The 21,324-nt window shown below is 39.9% G+C and overlaps 1 protein-coding gene across 2 annotated transcripts in view; it reads right to left on the reverse strand.

Moving 5' to 3' along the window:
* The window catches only part of LOC130168353 (CD166 antigen homolog A-like), a 38,944-nt gene extending 17,870 nt beyond the window's left edge, over window positions 1–21,074 (reverse strand). For both annotated transcript variants that reach the window (XM_056375143.1, XM_056375142.1), the window contains exon 1: window positions 20,779–21,074. In XM_056375143.1, coding sequence (XP_056231118.1) covers window positions 20,779–20,839 — 61 coding nt within the window. In that variant the 5' untranslated portion in view covers window positions 20,840–21,074. The remainder of the gene's footprint in view (window positions 1–20,778) is intronic.
* Between the last annotated feature and the right edge of the window lie 250 nt (window positions 21,075–21,324).

Consider the following 21,324-nt stretch of genomic DNA (forward strand, 5'->3'; position numbering starts at 1 on the left):
ATTGTGGGCTCTATAATTTTGCTTTTTCCTGCCTACTGTAATTGCCTGTCAGTGTCTTTATAGCATAAAACTAAGGGCATCGGCCTGTATATTTTTTCCGGACTGTCGACAGCTGGCTACACAAAAAATAAATAAATAAATAAATTCCAGGACTGAGTGACTGAAGGGTGCACAACAAATTGTCCTGTATGCTCTGTTGTGTGTGTATGTCAGTGAGAGCAGGGTGGTATTTCTTCAATACATTCTCTCTCTCACTTTTGTGGGTTGACTACACACTTTTTTTGGCTCAAGGGATGGACATGACCTCATGTCGGTTAGTCAGCTGGTCCACCACTTTGGTAAAGACTGAAATATTTCAACTTTTAAACTGATTTCTCCGACATTCATGGTCTCCAGAAGCATCCGAATTACTTTGGTGATTCTCTGATTTTCCTCATGGAGTGCCTCCACGAGGTTAATATTTGTGATCGGGGCGAGTTGGCTCATAAGCAGGGTTGTCCTATATTTGGGTCAATACAATGTTTTCATTATTCACAAGCCCGATTTGTTATTAGCAGTTCTGTGACATCTTCAGTCGCCTTATTTTATGGAATCAACGATCCAAAACCCAAGACAACGAAAAGCAACAAATCATTGCATAGTCTATTTGAAGCTGCAACCAAAGAATATCTGTCGTTTGATAAACTGCTTGATAAACAGCTTGATAAACAGGTGAAATGTTTCATCAATTATAAAATTAATTGTTGAATAATTGCTCAAAATTGTTTCAGCTCTAATGCTGACGTTGACAAGCTGCCTAAATTAATCTATTTTTCCAAAGTAAGCAGCAGGTATGATCTTGCTCAAATACTTTGGGATTGACAAAAGCCATATTATGTGAAAGGAACTGCACAGAGTCTGTGACGTGTAGATTTAGAGCCATTTCCCGAACCTCAATTTACGCCACACCATCTGCTTCAAGGCACAAAAAGCTACCCAACACCCTAAAGATATTGCCCTGCGTCTGTTGACCTTCAGAGCGGAGTGAGGGTCTTTTAGAGGGAACCAATCTGAAAAAAAGGTCCATTTATGGACAGACTTGGGACAAAGGTTTCATTTTCTGACAATGTTGCCCATAGGCTCCATCTATGGTACAGCTGTACTAGGCCTGTCAAGTCTTTTCTTTATTTTTAATAAGTGATTTACTCTATACAGATTCTTATTTATAATGTATATATATATATATATATATATATATATTTACTTATGAGTTCCATTAGAAATGTGACATTTATTACTTTTAAGATGGAAAAGAGCATATGATATTGTCTGATATTAATATAACACTGAATGGGTAAAGTGTACAGCAGACCAATTTATTTTCATGTGTATGAGACATTCTCTTGTGCAACATATAGGTGAGACTTCACTTTGTGTCCTCAAACATTGAATGAAGTCATCCACTTCAGATACTGTTTACTTATAGCCCTCAATAAGATATCACAAGATCGTTTTACAATCTACTCAAGACTGAAACAATTATCATTGTTGTCAGAAAATTAACTGCAATTATGTTGATAATCATTCCAATCATTCATGCAACTTATCATATGTGATGATATGATTGTTTTCTCAACTATTGCTGGCAGAAAAACAGGAGCATAAATTTATCACCTTGGGCTCTAGGATGTTATGACAAGCATTTTTTTTTTTACTGTTTTCTTAAACTTTAATGACGAAAGGACAAATTGATTAACTGAGAAAATAAATGATTGCATATGTTGCTTCAAACACAGTTTCCAAAGATTTAACTCTACTAATGAATAAAACTATGATTGTACTACTGTAGTTTTACTGTTACTGTAGTAACAGTTTACAGTTACACATCTCTGTGCCTAGTGTTTCAGCCCTTTATTTGTTTGCTTCTCTTCTACTCTGTGATCACATACACAGTATTTTAATACAGCCGAATTTCCAATAAAGCTGTTCTCATTTACATGTCTGTCTGTTTCTGTTGTTAAATCATAAATCATGACAAACGCTGTGCTGGGATTTTAGCTTTATTTACTTGTAAAATGATCACTCATGGAGAAAGTCAGATGCTCATTCACCTCAGCTGCTATGCAGTTAGCATAGAGATGTGTGCCTGCAGAGGTTAAGAGCTTGTGTATGAAAAGTAGCTTTGCCCAAAAAGTGCTTTCATGAGAAACAGTCGCGTAAGGGGTCTGAAAAGTTTATGTAGCGTCAAAGGCGCTGTTCATTTGGAAAGAGCTATGACCAATGGTGTAACTCCATCATTCAGTCAGTCAGTCAGTCAGTCAGTCAGTCAGTCAGCCATAGTATATTATAGGGCTGCCCCCACTGTTGCAGTTCATCCAAAAATAGAAAAGTGGCCAATCCTCATACTGGGGAACACTAGTAGCAATTTAACAATTGTTCCGTTATCAAAACAGTTGCAATTTATTTTGTGTGATTTACAAATCGATAAATTGACAAATCATTTTTAATTTACTTTTTTTTTTTTTTTTGTCAAAAACAGGACAACCTTAAAAATCAGTGTAAAATAAAATAAATACAAACCCCTCACATTTTCACAGTCTACACTGTGAGGAGTCATGTTTGCCACCTCAGGAAAAAAAAACAAGCCTGTGTACTGCTAAGGAAAGGGATGGACAGCAACTGGAGAACTGTGTGGTGGATACAACACACAGTATAATAAGTCTTTGTCTATTAAGCATAATGGCTCCCCTCCTTCGCCCTATGGAGGACAAGAGCCATTATGCTTAATAGACTATAGCAGCATGGACATTTTTAGACCACTGCGAGTCCAAACCAACAATAGCGTTCATGCTTGGCAAACAAAATACCCAATCACAGAACCCATGATAATCCCTGCATGTTCACGACAAACAGGCAAAAAGTCCAATATGTATGTAAAAGGTTTTACAAAATAGAAGAATGCAAAGGCACAGAGGAGTAAAGCTCTAGAAAATAACATTCTTTTTACTTCAGTGTACCTGAGCATTGAATAGCCTAACCTGCCTTACACCCCCCTCTTGCTGAATATAAAATGCAGTTTCCAGTATGAAATAAATAACATAACTTCTAGAGAGACATATAGATACATCTCTCCCCCTCAGGCAAGGAAAACAATGTTCATTTGCTGCATCATGTGTGGTCACCACACACCTACAGACAACAGCAGGTGGGAACAGGGCTAATGCATTGCCTGTAGTCCCACCTGTCGGGATCCCATTGTTGCCTTGTGACTGAAAATGCTGGCTCCATTTTCTCTGATTTCAGACTCGTCCCGAGGAGTCCTCAGTACTTGTGCAGACCTGCTGCTGAGGGATCACGTTGCTGCTTCCGTCTCTCGTAAGGGATTGAGATGAGAGGACAAAGAAAGGAGGGAAAAAGACGGGAAGGATTTATTTTGCCTTCAGCTCTTTTAAGCCACTTGTGTAATTAATAGTTAATTCCCTAAAGAAACATAATGGTGTGATGCTGAATGCAAGTTTTCAAGGCTCCTAAAATATATTTTTGATTCCACTTGTAACTATGACTCAATGGAGTTCAAACACTTACATTTATTTAATTAGAAATATTTCACCACTTGTGTTTCTTCTCGTCACTGATTGGAAGTGGGAGGGGCTCAGTTGGAGAAAGATGATATGTTGCATATTTCCATGCACCAATCAGAGTTTAACAACATTTAAATCAAATATGTGGCGACGGTGGTCAGGCTGTTGTTCCAACCACACGCTCCTGATGAGGGAAATAAGCTGAGTTTAAATGATTAGGAAAGTTTGTGATTATGAGGGAATAGACATTTCCTGTTAGTGTTTAAGATTGTAAAGTTTTTCGATAAATTTTACTGAGGCTGAAGTAAAAATATCTCCACATGATGCCACATTGTGTCTGAAGCGTTGCCCGAGGTAATAGGAAAAACACAGCACCAAACAAAAAATAGACCTCAGACTGCCAAGGTAGATTGCCAAAATTAGTTATTTTCTCATATTTCCAAGACCAATCTGAATTTCAGCATCATTCCTAATTCACTATCATTCAAGCTTTGAAGCTGGATAATAAGAGACATAATCTAAAGATTTACAGAATACAAAAAAAAAACTGCAACAGATTCAAAAATGTCTTGCATTTTTCCCTTTGATTAGCAACCAAGTTTGAAATGAGCTTTTGAAAGGAAAGCATTGTCAAGTGTTTTTAATAAATGATGTTCAAGTTCCTTTAATTGACTGTCTCGCTCTAAAGATGCTGACAGCGCAATCAAAGCAGACAATTCAGCTTTGATTTCACTCAAATTGTTCAGTTGAGCTTCAGCAAAGCACTTTATAGAAAACTAATATCTCAGAGGGGGGATTTTTGTTGGTAATGGAGATAAAGGAAGCATGAATAAATGTTACCATTACACGTAAGAACATAGTATGTCTACACTATTAGTAAGGAAAATATGTGTACATGTACAAACACATAGACTTTGTATATGCTTCATTGGCAGTATCGCAGAGTCAATGTGTTGCTTCTCTTCTGTGGTTGAGACAGATGGGAAGGACAGAGGCACATTACAAGAAGGGTGATTATCACTCTAAATGACTTGCCATAAGGTTTCCTAGAAATTGATCTTATGGCATGATCATTAATCTTTGAAATGTTCCCCTATATACACTCGACCACACGAGTGTCTGTAAAACCCTCTTTAAAAATGTCATAAATTGCATGAGCAGATGAGCTGCATGGGTGCAGGGACTGCTTTTAAGACAGCAGCCTGCCGGAGTGAACGGGTGGTAAGTGCACTCAGACATCATGTCCATTATGTTGTGAATTATGTATTTGAGGGGCACAGGGCAGGTGACCCGAGGGGGGACGTGGTTGTGAGATGCCTGTGTGTAGACTTGAGGCAGATCATGGGAGACCTCACAATCCTGACTCTAAACATCCACCAACAACTTCCATTAACGACGTGCCATTAAAGGCAACATTACACCATTAACAAAGCACAGCCACAGCGCTTCGTACTTATCCATTAACCCATCCTAATGCAACTAATTGCCTAACGTTTAGACAGTGACTTCCTCCTTTCCTTTCCAGAAGAGCTGGCATTACCTCACTCAAGTCTCTTGGCTATGAATGAACAAAACAGACTTTTTAAATTCCCAGTCAGTAGCAGACACTATGGGAAGCTAATGGATCCGCACATCTCCGCTGTGTCACGATAATCGTGTTTCTCAGGTAAGAATTTGAAAAAACTCCATCACTGCAAAAGGTATAAAAGCCCACCCTCCCTCCCTTCAAAGTAATTTCCTAAAAATAGACACAGCCTGCAAGCGAATCACTGGTTTATGTACAAAATGGGATTATCAAATAATTTCTAGCTATTAAAATGGAAAAACCGGGCATTACCAACTTGAATGCCTCTCCTGCACTGATAGCGCTCATTTTAATTAGGGTTGAGACACGTGCGAGTAGCCATACCATGTCATTCTGAGTGCATCTCTCTCAAAGGCCTTCTATAGGCTGTGACAGGTCAAACAGGGAATTTAAACCTTTTCAACATTTTAAAGAAACCCACAAAATGGACACATTTTGTGCAAAGATAAGTAACCTTCAATTCCAACAGAATAAATATAAACAATTCAACTCAATATAATCTTTAGGAATGAACTGTCATTCAATACTCTGTACTTTCACATATATACCCAAAAGCACCAAAGAAAGGATTCCTATTGAATTTGCTTCTCAGTTTATTTCAAACGTGGCTTTTGTGTAGAGGACAGCAAAGCTGAGGCCTATTAACTCTCAATTCAGTTAAGTCAGACATGTGATTAGAAACCACTCATTCATTCTTAATTATTTCAGAGTAATTTAAATGTGATAACTTTCTCCATATGCCAAGGAGCCTTCAAACTTTATTAAACTGGAGGATCCTACAAGCATTATTGAATTTGTGCGGCTCACTCATGCCTAATGATGAGCTTGCATCCACATGCAACAACCCTGCTAATCGCACAGGCTTTGAGTTTAAGGCAGTTAATCTCGCAATTGCTGAAACATTTCCAAGAGTAATTTTTGGAGGCTAAAGTTGAGTTGAATCTTAAATCCAAAAGAATTTTTTTTTAAATCTCTGGTCGATCTCTGCCAGTTGTCGCAGGAGCACGGATAAAGCACACTTTTTACATGACAATAACACACAACAGAGAACAAAGAACATTACGTGAAGAATCACACATTTACGCCTTGGGTGCGTGTGATAGAAAAGAACAGAAGAGGCGACGCATGTCGTGAAAACACCATCTGCAGCTCTGATTCATGTTTGCAGTGTATATTTTTGGGATTTCAGCGTATCCACGTAGACTCACAACATTTCAGCAGCATGCATCCGAGTTCAGCAGAGACCCGATAACAGGTGTATCTGATCAAATGGTTCATATGGTTCCCTGGTGTTTTTTCTCTGGGTTTAAGATTATGAGGCACAGATAAACGCTCACAGTTTCTCAGAGGGTAGGACTTGCTGTTTGAAATCTCTTTTTCCAGCCTATGTAATTAAAATTGTAGACCCTTTCCCTCCAGCAATCACAGTGATGTATAATTAACCAAATTAAGGCTTGAAAATGCAGTCAAACCGATCATGAAATAAATGTTTACGGTCTAATAAAATAAATGTGAGGGTTAAAGAGGTGCAACAGATGGCGTGATACTTCAGATGAAGCCTCTATCGGTGAGTAACGTGTCTAATGAATATACTGCCCTTTGAATGACTGAAGAGTTTGAAGTGGTATCTATAAATCTGATTGCAAGAGATAAATCTTCAACTTCTTAAAATGTTCTGCCAGATGTGTTAATAGGCTGTTTTAAAATATTCCTGACACATTCAAAACAACCTCCTTGACATCAAAGTGCTCGTCGTTTCACCAGGTCTCTTCTAGAGATATCGCATCAGACAGGGGAATCAGTTTTTTTGCATAAAGGCCATAAACCTGCCAGCCTCGCTTGCCTAAAGCAACCCAGCCAACTAGAGCAGGACTGACTTCCAATGTAAGTGTCTGCTCTCTGGATTAGATATCGAACATCATTTGTAATCAATTTTACTGTTAGCCTAAAGGCTCCTCAGCACTAATGTCATGCAGTAAAAGAAATAGGATGAGAGGAAGACTGGTGGTGGAACAATTAGTCGATTAACCGATTAATCAATTGACAGAAAGTAACTGATTCACTTTGTCATTTATCTAACACTTGCTGCTTTTCTTTATATATATATATATATATATATATATAATTTTTTTTATATAACTGTAAATTGAAGATCTTTGCGTGTTTGTCAGACAAAACAAACAATGTCACCTTCAGCTATGTAACTTCAGATGAAATTTATAACTTATTCAGACACTTTATAGACTCAAACATTAATTACTTAATTGAAAAAAAATTAATTTGACAGATTATTTAGTAATGAAATTCATTGTTTGTTGTAGCCATTGCCAAGAACTGTTACAAACCCTCACAACATTAGGCTGCAACTGATGATCATTTTCATAACTGATCGATCAAATGAATCTTTTGTTGTTTGAATAATCATTTGTTTATGAAACGTAATGAAATTCTCATCAGAATTTCTCAAAGCCCATGATGATTTCTTCAAATGTCTGCCCAGCGGTCGTGACGATATTTATTTTACTGTGATATAAGAGAGGGAAAAGCAAAGAAGCTCCAACTAGAGACTGGTTGGCATTTTTTGCTTGAAAAATGACTGAAATTAAATATCGATTATAAAAAGCTGTCAGTGATCAATTTTCTGTTGATCCATTAATCAGCTAATTGTTTCAGCTCTCAATCAATCATAGAAGTCATATATCAAGTAGAAATGTCAAACACTCTTGCTGCTACTTTTCCCTGTTTTATATCATTGCAAATTAAATATCTTCGGGGGTTTGGACTGTTTGCCAGATAAAAAAAAAAGCAATTTGCATGTCACTTTGGCTCTGGGGGACATGTGATGGGCATTTACCCCTTATTTTCTGACAGAAATGTGACAGTGGAATTGGTAATGGAAATAATTGTTAGTTGCAGCCCTCGCCAGGACGCATGACAAACACTCATGCTCAGTGTATTATATATGCAAACAGAGAGAGCCCTACAGGAGGCTCAAGATGGAAACATGCAGCACACCATCAGACTAAAAGCATCTTCCTACTGGTAGAAAATTTGGTGAATTAGATTATTTTTTTATTTTGAAATATTTGCCCAGCTGGCAGCTACAAATTCCGGTATTTACTCAACTGCAGTCAGCTTTTAGTACAAGTTCCTGCCTGTCTGTCTGTCTGCACCACAAGAGCTCTCTCTCCTGTAAAAGTAGCCCCGCCCTGTCCCTGCCCCCACCCTCAACTGCCTCAGAAAGAAAAAAATCCTTTGAACATTTGGTAGCCCATTGGTCCTGGGGGAGCAGTTGTGTTTACTATTATACTATCTGTATGACCATATTACAGTTGTAGGTGTTGCCTGAGGATACCAATCAAACCTGCTGCCACAACACACCCCTGTTCAAGGTAAAAGGATCCTGGTCTGCACAGCAGAGCTGGCAACAAACCCACATACAGCTAACCCTGACCAGAGCAGCGAACGAGGGAGATGAATCAGCCCAGGGCCCAATCACTTTTCTACGTGGGTAAACAAGAAAGCGTCCACTTATCGATCTTAAAGTGCTTCATTAGACGCTGCATGAGGCATGATTAATTGAAATATGTGAAATAGCTTTATTATTGTCTGGATTTAATGCACAGCCGCTACCTAACCTCCAATATCAATAATGTATGCCTTGTTAGGCTGTAAACAACAGAAATATTAACAGGTAGATATTTTCATTTGTTCAGCAGTCGTCTTATGTAGCCTTCATCTCTGGTAATTGCCGTGGCGAGGCTGATACTTTCACATTAGTTGAGCAAAGAGTCGTGTATGCTGTTGTGCACTCATAATGACAGACCTGACCTTCTAACCCTTCACTGTGAAACAGAGCAGGCAATGCTCCCCATTCCAATAAGCCAAACAGCCTGGTTGGTATTAAGAGGGCATGACGGTTTCAAATTCTGTCCTGCTTCAGCTTCTGGCTCTGGGGGGGTCCTAAAGCCTCGGCTGGCTAAACAGAGCAGAGAGCGGTGGGAGGAATACATGGAATGCAGATAATACATACAAAGGATTATGTACCTGCTTGCACATCAAATCTGTGTGGTTTCACATTTAATACCCATGGACCAATGTCCGCTTTGATGGAGCACTATGAAAGGTTGGAGATTAACATGCACTGTCACACCACAGAGTCTCCCTACAACTTCAGGACTTTCAGACATATGTGGCAGGATAACCGCTAACGTGATTTGGCTGAGAGGTTTAACAATGGCGCCAAGCTGGTTTTTGTGTATGATGAATTTGGGTATTCTATAAAGGGGAAAGTGTTTGCTTATGTGAAATAAATTCACTTACGTCCAAAAGACAATTTATCTTTTGTTGAAGTAAGGTCACAAATAGTGTTATCCTGCTTTTCTCAAAGACACAACGGATGAAACTGTCACAACAAACCCAATCTTGCTCTTTTATCAGTGTCTTTTGTTTCTGTAAGATGAGACAACCCCGCTCTGAGTTTATGTAATTCAGCATATGTCACCGTCATCCCGGGTCCATGGGTCCTCTAAGGCATAATAATTTCATTAGTAGTGGCTATTACATTTTCTTCCTCCATCATGACATGGAGAGAAGCCATACATCAAGGTAAGTGCTTTTAACCATCCGCCCTTGCATTGCACATAACATCTCCCCCTCTGCCTCTTGTTCTGCGTAGTGCATCCAGAACAAGAGCAGAAGAAGCCCTGCAGATCTAACAGGCAACGAGCAGCAGAGATACACCCCGCTTTACACAAAAACTGTCAATAAGGAAAATGTGCCAACACCTCTTCTATCACTGCAACATATCTACAAGATATCAAAAATATCTACAGTGTGGCCCACAGAGCTCAGGGGTAAAAGTCTCCATGGGAATGTTTCACACTGACTTCCCCCCTTCAAGCAAACTGAGTCAACACATTGTTCAGAAAGTCTTCTGGAGCAATGAGCTGCTTCTACTGCGGGGTCAGACGAAAAACACAGGGGCTTGAGGGCAAAAGCTATAAATTGTAACAGAACAAAAACACCCCTGATAATTAGGAGTGCCTTCACTGTGACTGAGAAAACTAAAAAAAAAAAAAAAAAAAAAAAACTTGTGGTGGAAATTGTACCTGCAAATATGTGATGTGAATATCTTTTTTTTTTGCCAAGCTTTGGTCCATAATGAAATATCTCAACAACTATTGGATGGCTTGACATGAAATTTTCTGAAAGTTTCCTCCAGCACCACCATATTGTCACAATTGTAATTTGTCCTAGGGCGATAACTAACAATTATGTTCATTATCATTTAATTATTTTTCGGATTCATTGAATAATCATTTTCTCTGATATAAATTCTCACATACCAATGTAATGTAATGTAATGTCTATTCTGATTCTAAATAAATCATAATTTTTCAAGTCAAAATGCCAAACATTTCACGGTTCCAGCTTCTCTAGCATTGAGATGTGCTGCTATTCACTGTCTCACATGGTAGTCTATTGAATGTCTTTGCGTTGATCAAAAAAGAAAAGCAATGAAGACATGAACGTGAGCTCTCATGATGTTTATATTGACTATTTTCTATTCAACATATGAATTAATCAAGGAAATAATCAAATAATCAGATAATGGAAACAATCATTGGTTGCAGCCCTAGCACAGATATTTATGTTGCCCTTGAGATGACTTATAATAACTTCAAATCAAGTTTCCAGGAAGCTCTATCATCAGGTCGATTTTTTTTTTTTAAACTAAATTAGCAAATGTTAGCATGTTAACACACTAATATGGTGACATGACATCAAGAGAGTTAACATGGTAAACATACCTGCTAAAGATCAGCATGCTATCATTATCACCTTGAGCATGCTAACATTAGCATTTAGCTCAAGGTAGCGTACTTCTGTGCCTAGATACAGCATCACAGAATAAACTCTGAGTCTCTCAGAAAAACTTCTCAGCTTAATGTCAAAAAGAATCTCACTACAAATAGAGCGAGAAGGGGGAAAAATTACATTTTAAAAACTAATTTCTCACCTGTCTCCACTGTCTTCAGTTTTTAATATGAAGAACATGCATATTTGCAGGTGTAATGACCTGAGATGTGAAAATGCAGTAAACACAAAACAATAATGAGGACAATAAGACATATATTTACTCATGCATGATATCTGAAGAAATGCCGCCCTGAGCAAGGATGGTAACAAAGCTGTCCAATTATTAGAAACCCACTGGGAGATATTATTGCCTGAACAAATATTCTTGTAATGACAAAGTGTGGCTGTGATATTGTCTTGGTTTGCTGTATGTGTTTGTGTTGGCTCTTGTTACAGATGAGCATGTTGTAGCAAGCCTTCCAATTTGAGGCAGGTAATCCTAAGATTTCCTCAGAAAAAGAGCAAAAAATCCAGGTTGCTTTACCCTAAATGACCCTACCTTACACTCAAAAAAAAAAATACTGTTCATTTTTCACTGTCAATTTTTTTTTTTTTTGCTGTGTGACCCTGTGCATTCAAATGAAATCACTTTCATTATATGAGGAAATGATGTGTCATCTTCTCTGCATCTACTACTTCTGTAGGGGGAGAAATGAATGGTAGCATAATGGGTTATGGCATCTTCATTACTCAAAATTAAACACTGCAAAGTTCATTTAACAACATCCTCACTCTATAGACTAGCCAGGCATGGCACTAATACAAGTTTTATGTGACAAGGGCATCAGGTAGACAGCCTGCTTGTGAGTTTACTATTAAACAGTTGTGCTTTTTTTCTTTTCCAACCACCCTGCAGTCAAGCCAGACTAAAATCAAGACTCCTACGTGTTGAATTTTTTTTTTACTAAGAGGATAAGTCAGAACAAAAGTCGGAATTTAAATTGCGCCAGTGGGATGTGTAATGCTTAGAAATTCTCCCAAGGAACACAAGGCTTCTTGACCTCTTAAGGCATTCCATTAGAAAATTAAGTATTGCATCCAATTACCAGACAAGCATCTCTTCACCTTCCTCGTAAGGCCTGGCAGAGGAACAGCTTAATACTCAGCAGCAAGGCAGAGGGTCTTATCACGAAACATCTAACAGATCCACAAGTCATGCATCACATAAAACATCGCAAGTGGGATAATTGCCATGCAAAAAGTCACCACTTGACTTCTTTGAATAAAGACTGAGGTTAAATCTAAGGAAATAGTGCTGCTACTGCTGATGCGTTTACTTTACAAGATAGTAAAGAGTGACATATTGTAATCTGTTGCAGGATTACATTTCTTCTCAATTAATCATGTTTTTTCATATTTGAATGTACATGCCCCGAGGCCGGGAAATGGATGGAAATCTTAACTTCCCATTGACTGGAATGGGGATATTTTTTGCTTTCAAATGAGGAATGGGAAATTATGATGTATGTACATAGCAAGGAGCATTAATGTGAGTCAAATAACTGATTTTCATTAATATACACGTTAACCTGTTCCCTGAATCATCCAATTATGAATAGGAGTCTGGCATATCCCTACACTCCAATCAGATGAGCTCAAGTACTCTTTAACTTGAATTGTCAGTGTTTATGTTGGTTTAGTCAAATTTGCATTTTTTCTGCCAAGAACCTTATATCCAATATTTAGCTAACTATTTCAAATGTTTATTTTTAGCTCAATATTTCAACAGTATATATTACTTTAAGCTACTTATCTCAGCTGTTTATCTACTTCAAGTTCATTATTTCAGTTGTTTGTTTATGACTTCAAAAGGTAAATATTTCAACAGCTGATCTGTTACTTTTGGCTGTTTCAACTGTGCATTAATTTCAGGTAAATATTTCAAAAGCTTATCCTCTCTTGGTTAACTATGTAAACCATTTATCCTTCTTGCTTTTGCTATCTTAACACATGCCATTTGGGTGTTAAAACTAGCCCCTTTGACACAGAGATCCTGCTCTATTGCTGTTATGAAGACCACTCATTATGTCGGCTCTCCCTTTTTACACAGACCTCCGCTGCTGGCTTAAAGACAAAGCAACAATGCCCCCCCCCCCCCCCCGTTCATACCTTTCATACAGCAAGAGTGAGGCAGAATAAAGGTGCAACAATCCTGCCTTGAACAGACTGTGGAGCTGCTGACTCAGGTTGGTGGGAGGTGTGTGCTGTGCCATTAACCTGTTGTTGTGGCTGTCAGCTCGCTGCTAACTGTGACAATGCATTTTCCCTAAGCATCACACTAATTTGTAATCCCTATATGGATGTTTATTTTCTTCCAAACCAAAAATATGTGAATTTATTATTATTTATTATATATATTTAATTAAACTCTTTTTCAAATGAGTCGGTCTACTCCACAGTCTCTCCACGTACTCCCTGGCAACTTTCAAAGTTGCTCCTGGCTGGGATCCGATATTTACACTGGCAAGGAGAAGTAAGTGAGCCCTTTGGAATGATCTGAAGTCATGTATAAATTTGTCTTAAAATATGGTCAGATCTTCATCCTAATTACAATAATGAACAAACACAATCTATTTTAACTAATAACACACAAATCATCATATTGTTCTAGTCTATATTGAAAACACTATTCAAACGCTCACAGTGGGGGTTGGAAAAAGTATATGAGCCCTATAGGGATGGGTATTGGTAAGATTTTAACAGCACTAATACTTTTACTGCTCCCGCTTATCAATCCGGTACTTTAACGGTACTCTTATCTGTACTTTATGGGGTAAGTGGGAATAGCAAAAATACTTTCAGGTAACTTTCATGTAAAAAAAAAACCAAAAAAAAAACACTTGAGTTCTGCTGATCATGGAGCATGCCATCCACAGCACATCATCCTAAAGGTGAAGTTCAGTGTTGGTAACATAATGATTTTGTAACTTTCCTGCCTCTGGGCCTGGACAGCTCAATATCATCAAAGGGAAAAACTAATTCCTAAGTTTATCAAGGTATCTAACAGGATAATGTCAGGGGGGCTGTCCGCCTGCTGAAGCTCAGTAGAAGTTGGGTGATGCAACAGGACAATGACCCTTAACATCAAAGTAAATCTGCTAAACCTGGTAGAGATGCTGTGGATTGACCTGAAGAGAGCCGCTCACACCAGACATCCTAAGAATATGTCTGAAGTGAGGCAGTCGTTCGGGTCCAAACTCCGTCCTGAACAGTGTGCAGGTCTGATCAGCAGCCACAGAAAACACCACTTTGAGGTTATTGGTTATTTCCACCAGCAGTATGAATGTTTAATGGGTGTGTTCAATAAAGATACAAACCAGACCATTTAATGCAGAAAGCATTATTTGCATACTTAGTTCACATCATTTTTCTTGCTGCTGTAAACCAGTTTGAAATCCAGGAAATAAAATGTAAGATAATAGCGTCATAAGAAAGGAAGAAAGGCCATTTGAAAACCTATCATGATTTCAAATTTAAAGACCGTATCCAGGAGCATGTTTCAGACCTCTGGAAGAGTTCAAGGGTAGTCCCAAGTGTTTTGATACATTGATGACCCAGAGAGATGGGCCAACCATTTAATCTTCTATCTTGTTTCTCACTCAGGCACTAACTGAATGACAGGCTTTTAATTCCAATCAGAGATACACTCTTGCTATCCCCTGTGAAAGAGAGTCTCCCTGAATGAAAACTCCTGTCTCCTACAAGTTCAACCGAAGCAGCATGTAATCAAAGATAGCTCCAGGCACTGCAGGCTGCTGCTGCACTCTATGAAGGAAGGATGGTGGACATTGGCACAACACAAAGAAACAGCTTTTAAAATGGCAAGAATGTGAATACTGAGGTCAAATGGAGACACAAGACCATTCTGTTGGGTCCCAAAGGCAGGACGTAACAGGGAGCAGAGCGATGTTTCATGAATGATAAAAACCGCTGAACGGCATCTGAATGAATAGAGCGACTTCTCAGTATTGCAAAAGAGCTTTGGACCCAACAGAGGCTGATTCAGAAATGAATGGGAAGAACAAAACTCTATGCCATGTTGTTAGTTAGCCGCGAGCTTGAAATTAATGTTTCACCTTTTGCACAAAAGCTATGTCAACCTGACTGACGTCCCCGAGTGTCAGACAAAGTCAAAACAAAGGTTTAATACAATGGCAAACCTCCTGTCTTCCCACTTGACGGTTGTAAATAGGCAGAAATAATTACTTTATTGGAGTGCAGGCATAAATATCAGAGGTTCACTACTGACCCTCTTGTTGGGTCAGGAGGAGCCCCTGCTGCTGGTGCTCCCATGTGGTGACAATCTGCTGTCAGTGGTGGGAACAGTGTCACTGCTTTGTCTTTGTTTTATCTATAAGATACATTTTAATGAGAAAAAGAAGTTCATTAAATGTAATTAACAAGAACAAAAGGCCACATAAGCACCCCTGGATTTCCATACACATGTGCTCCTTTATGGTATTCCTTAAATATTCTCCGGGGTTGAATGATTACCATCACAGTTAATGGAGGCCTCTCAAAGAATTCATTAAAATAGAGCAATGACTCTAATGGAGAATCTGAACAAAGATCCGGGCCTTGTTAAAGATGGGTGTGGCCACAGGCTTTTCATATGGAGGAGAGATGCCCTCCCCACCGCCACCCCCACCGCCCCAGTCAGGTTGCACATGTGAAGTGCAGGGACAGGCAGCAGCTACTCTGTGCCCTCTCCGAGGGGTGTGTGCTGTTCCATATTAATGACAAAGAGAGGAGCGGGAGCAAGAAGTCGCTATCATACACTCATTTGTTTAAAAAGCGCCAGCCTCACAATATAGTCGGCGGGAGTCCAGAGGAATCCAGTGAAAGCTGGGGGCTGCGTCAATGACAAAAGACAGAAACAACCTCACTTTTTGTCTCTGAAACAAGGGCTGCCCAATTTCAGAGTGCCGTTGGTCTTTCACCAAAACCAAGGATACCTTCATGCATTTCAATGGGGGTATTCCTGCATAAAAGAAGCACTACTACATAGCACAGTCATCTCCCTCCTGTTGTTAAGCCTTTCTTTATAGCTGAAACAATAGAACTCTGGTCCCTCCCCTCGGATAACAAATAAACCATTATTTTGCATGGCAGAGCCAGGAACCTGTGTGCAAAATAAGGAAAGTGAGAAAATGGCAAACAGAAAACGGAGACGTTAGGTCTGTTTGGTAAAACATTATGAAGGTTTCACTCTCTATTACATGATCTCGCCTCTGTCTAGACACGTAAACTGTAAAACAGCACATGTAAACGGTCAATAAAGTGCTAAATTCAAATGTCTTCTCTCAACCTGGTCAAATGAAAGCAAAAGCTAATTAAAAAAAAATAGACAGCTGAGGAATGAATTTTAGCTGAGAATATAAAAATTGAATATACCTCACACTCTGGCTCTAAAAGTGGGACAAGCCAATCACCAAACTGTAATTAAGATTCACTTGCTGCTATTTTACTGATAATTCTGTGTGTAAAACTGTCAGAGGCGAACAAAAGACCTTTTCCTTATTGAGTCATTGTCTGAGAGTGATTACTTTTGCCACCCAAGTCCATTCATTTCCTCAAGGCAAAGCTACTCATACGCCTCCTTGCTCTGTGAATCCAGCAGAGAGAGAGTTGCTCCCTGCGACATATAGGAAGCTCAGCATGGTCACGAGGTCGCTCACATATCTTCGCTGCTGTCTAACTATGTCTAATCTAAAGGTGGAGTTTGGTTTAGTGATGACACGTTGGAAGGAATACAAAAACATAAACAACACTCAAACTGTTTAAGAGACTTTCTCATAAAAAAAAAAAAAAAAAAAAAATTACCTCTACAAGTTATAATCAAGTGAAGCAGTTAAAGTTATCATCTTGCGCAATGTGAGTGATGGGAACAAACTGCTACTTCTTTCAACAACTGCACACACAAACAGGAATCATAAAGAGACACTCGCCCCCTTCACGGCCCTAAAAACCAACACTCCTCCACCTGTTCAGTGTTCTGCTGGGGGTGCAGAGAAACTAGAGTGTGTGTGTGTGTGTGTGTGTGTGTGTGTGTGTGTGTGTGTGCACCACTCCAACCGACAGTGTGATGGGTGCAGGGCAGGCAAAGACAAAAAAACAACAGTAGTGCATGTCTATATTGAACTGTGTTACATCAGAGCTGTGCTCTTATCTGCACAGTCTCACACTATGGATTAATCAACATTTCATTTTAGCTCTACTTTATGAGTCACCTCACCGTATGGTAAAGATGTATGTGTTACTAGGCGGCAAACGGATGCACTGGATTTTTCTCCCCTCACAGAAGCAAAGGAGGTTAATGATGATCCTGAAATTTCCAAATTTTACATCTGCAATAAAACCTCTCTTTATCCTACATCAAAGATTATGTAACAGCCACGTTTTAATTTCATCATAACTTCAAGGATATTTTTAGCCTTTCTGTGGCTTTACATCAGCCAAATTTTCATCTTTATTTTTAGTTACTTGTAATTTAAAGCTAAAGTTACCATGTCAGTAGTTAATTAAGCTCGTTCCTCACATCCAGGCTGTAAAGCGCTGCTGCCAGGGGCGCTGGTAGGAATTCTGCACTCCCTGATGGGAGGTGACACTGGGCTCCCCATCTTAATGCTCCTGTAATTTACAGTGTGATCTGGCCTGTCTGAACAGCCAGTCCGTTGTCTGAGGAGCCAATGAAAGTGTCCACCTTTTCCCCCTTAAGCACCACCTCTGCCTTCTGCTCACATTTCCACTCATTTCTTATTCTGGTCAAGGCCCGAGGAGCACATAATGCACACAAACAAGCACACACAAACTCAGCTCTCCTTGCTGAACATCTGGTTCTTTTTTACATCTCGCTGGTTTTGTGATTTTTGAGTGAGTGATGGCATCTGTCTCACTTTCTACTCACTACTCAGGTTGTTTCCCAATCAAAAAGATGAGCATACAAACTGCGTAATTCTAGAAAAGAATCCACTTCACAGCTTCGCTCTAAACACAGGACTGAGTCCTACAGAGCCTTTTGAGAGATGTAATGAGCTGCCAAATTTGGGTTAAGCACCCCAGCAGGGTATTGACTTGTCTAGCTATCTAGTTTGAGGCCATGTTAACCATTTCTGTTGTAATAACTGAGAGGAAGTATTGATTAATTAGGGGTTTGCTGTCAGTCAGATTACATATATTTTCCTGCTGACTTACATTCTGAAGATTCTCCCATTTCCTCATGTTTTTATTCAGTTACTCATAAATCGATTGTGTTCTGTAGCTTCGCCAGCTAGCCATATGCGGAATTTGATCAACGAAAAAAATAAAGTACTCTAAGAGAGAAAGTCTTAAAGTGATAGTACAAAGTGAAGTACAGATGCAGCATTTCTATTCAAAGCCATCATTCGGTTGAGTTGCCATACTTCTCATGAATACATCTGAATTTTGCATGAAGGGATACAATACTTTGTAAGTCACAAAGAAATCTCTTTTCAAAGAAGAAACAACCGCAAGCAGTATTCAAACATCAAGAAGAACCCAGCTATGAGCAAGACAAGACGTGCACAAGCACACAAATATACAGTTATACAAAATCTTAGATGAAACCCAAACATACAATTAAAGCCGTCCCTTCCTTTGCCAGTGCATTAACAACAACATTCATGAGACACGCCTGCATATAACCTAGTTAAAGATGACAGAAAGGATGGTGAATCTATCTCAGGTGAAATTGGGTGACCCCTGCAAAAGATTAGTCCATTAGCAAAATGGAGAGCCCCACTTGCTTGACAAGTAATACCAGCTGTGACACCGAGCGCTGCCTGTCTGTTCAGGAGAGGAGGTGGGGTGGTGAGGATGGTGGTGGTGGGGGAAGGGTGGAGACAAGGGAGCGAACAAAAAAACAGATGCATCTTTCTGTTTGTTCTGAGACTAATTCAGGGCTCTGTTTTTCTGTTCTATCTGGTTGAGGCTGTAGCTCGGCCTTTAACGCTGAAGTCCCTGGAGCTGTTACTTTTTCATCTGTTCAAATATAATAAACACAGGCCTGTTTTTTATTACACATATCGATGCAATTTCTTTTATTGCGAAATCCACAACACAATAATCCCCTTCAGTCAGATTTTGCCCATATTGACCAAACTGGCAAAAAAGATGAAGAATATTTCTGGGGTTTTTTTTATAACTCAATCCATCTGTAGTTAGCAAACACACACATATTTTGACCATGACCTAAGGCAGCATGTCTGCTAAACACACAGCAGTGTGGACAACCATAAAGTCAAACCTCATTACCAACTCAGTGCACTCTCCTCCAGTCTCTCAAGCACACGGCACTGCAGCGGCACAGCGGCGTAAAGACACCTTAAAAGGGCCATTCGTTTCCTCTCAAATAAACCACCTGAGCCTGACTGATAGGTGCTGCATGGTGTTAATTTACAACAACAGGCGTCACCGAGGTGTGATGAGGTGGAAGGGAATACAGTGAGATCAACCTCTCCGCCCTTCTGCTATCCAAGGGAGTACTCTGAGCTCCTGTGCAGCTTTGCTTAATGGTCTGGCTGAGTGATCTGAGCACATGGTGCTGCTACCTGTTGGCCTGAGGGAGCAGACAACAAGGAAACCTGCAGAGCAGCTTTGACGTCCTCTGCACATTAAATACCAAGAACAAAATTCACACAAACAGACGAGCTTTTAAAGGCATGCTTTGTCCTTGTTTCGTCTTCTTTCCAGAGAGCTACCACGGGCAACGTAATCTAATTTTCAAAGCATATTTTTAAATCACCAAGTTGCTGCATTGCCATCACAGCACACAGAACCACATTTCTTTGCTAGAACTTGGAAACATTCACTTGGACAAACCAATACAACTGCCCACGTCCAAAATGAGCCCTATCCTATGTGTAATTACTAGAAGGATCCTGTCAGGAGCGCTTTCCCCCACCCAACAGGCAGCCCATAATTACAATAAATCAGACAGGATGTGCACGCAGCATCATTCTGCTCAACAGTCTGAGTTAACAAGGGAGAAAACACATAAAAAATGAGGAGCATCATGATGACATCATGGCATGAGCACATGTGAAGACTGGGTGATGATGAGTACCTCACTGCCTCTCCCATGATGTGGAGTAAAAAAAAAGGGGGGGGGTACAGTTCATTGTACTGGCTAAAATTCATGTCACATAAGCAGTTTATACACAGAAAAGTCACTTTTTCACAGGTATGAACATGCATTTATAACATTAGATAGAACAATACACCTTTTATTGAGGAGAGTGGAGTTATAAGAAACTAAGTCTCTTTATAGGTGATTTTTAAAGAACAAAAGATAGATTTAGCTTTTTTTTTCATTTAACTCGAGGAGAGAAGTAACCACTCTCTTATATGTGGCTTATAAGACACCAAAAATAGATTTTGCACGATTTTGTCATTTAAAAAAAGAGGGAAATATGAATCTGAACCACATAAAAGGAGCATCCCTGAATAAATACTCTAATGTACTACGACTAACACAAACTATATTACAGCTCACTAACTTATAATTAAAAACCACCGGCGACACTGCTCCACTTCTCCCCAAAAAATATGGTCGATAAGCCGGGCTCAAGTTTTGATGGCACCTGCGTGCGACAGACAGCCGGGACTTTCTGCTCATACCTGCGGCTCTATGTGCACGGGCGCACTCCGCATGACCAGCAGCACCGGCCGGTTAATGAGACAATGGCTTACCTCGACTGAGGAGCGTGGTGATGAGGAGGGCGCACACGCAGCAGGCGGACAACAAGTGCATCCTTGCCAGTCTCTCAGGTCCTCGGTCGGTTGTGTGTGTTTTAGAGGTTTGTTTAAACCCACCTGGAGTTTTTTTTTTTTTTTTTTTAAAGAGGTGGATTAAATGCAAACGGTCCTCACGAGCCAAGAAAGGTAGTTCAGTTCAGTTCAGTTCAGTTCAGCTTTGGCCCTTCTCCCAACGTGGCATGTGCTCGACAACTCGCGCTCACATCAGTTCTGGTGGAACAGGTAATTGCGAGGGGCACACAGACGAGCGCGAGGGCGGGGGATACTGTCTGCAGCTCCGCCCCCTCCTCCTCCTCTTCTCCCCTTCTTTACTCTCACACGAGTAACCCCCCCCCCCCCAACACCCCCCCCCCCCCCACCTCCGACCCGCCCCGCCCATTTTCTTAAGACTCAACTCAACTCAACCCCCTCCTCATGCCCGCCCGACCCGCCCCCCCAACCTTCCCCTCTCTCTCACCCCCTTCACTCTCATTTCCAACT

Source organism: Seriola aureovittata, chromosome 4 (assembly GCF_021018895.1).
Source record: "Seriola aureovittata isolate HTS-2021-v1 ecotype China chromosome 4, ASM2101889v1, whole genome shotgun sequence".
Classification (NCBI taxonomy): Eukaryota; Metazoa; Chordata; class Actinopteri; order Carangiformes; family Carangidae; genus Seriola; species Seriola aureovittata.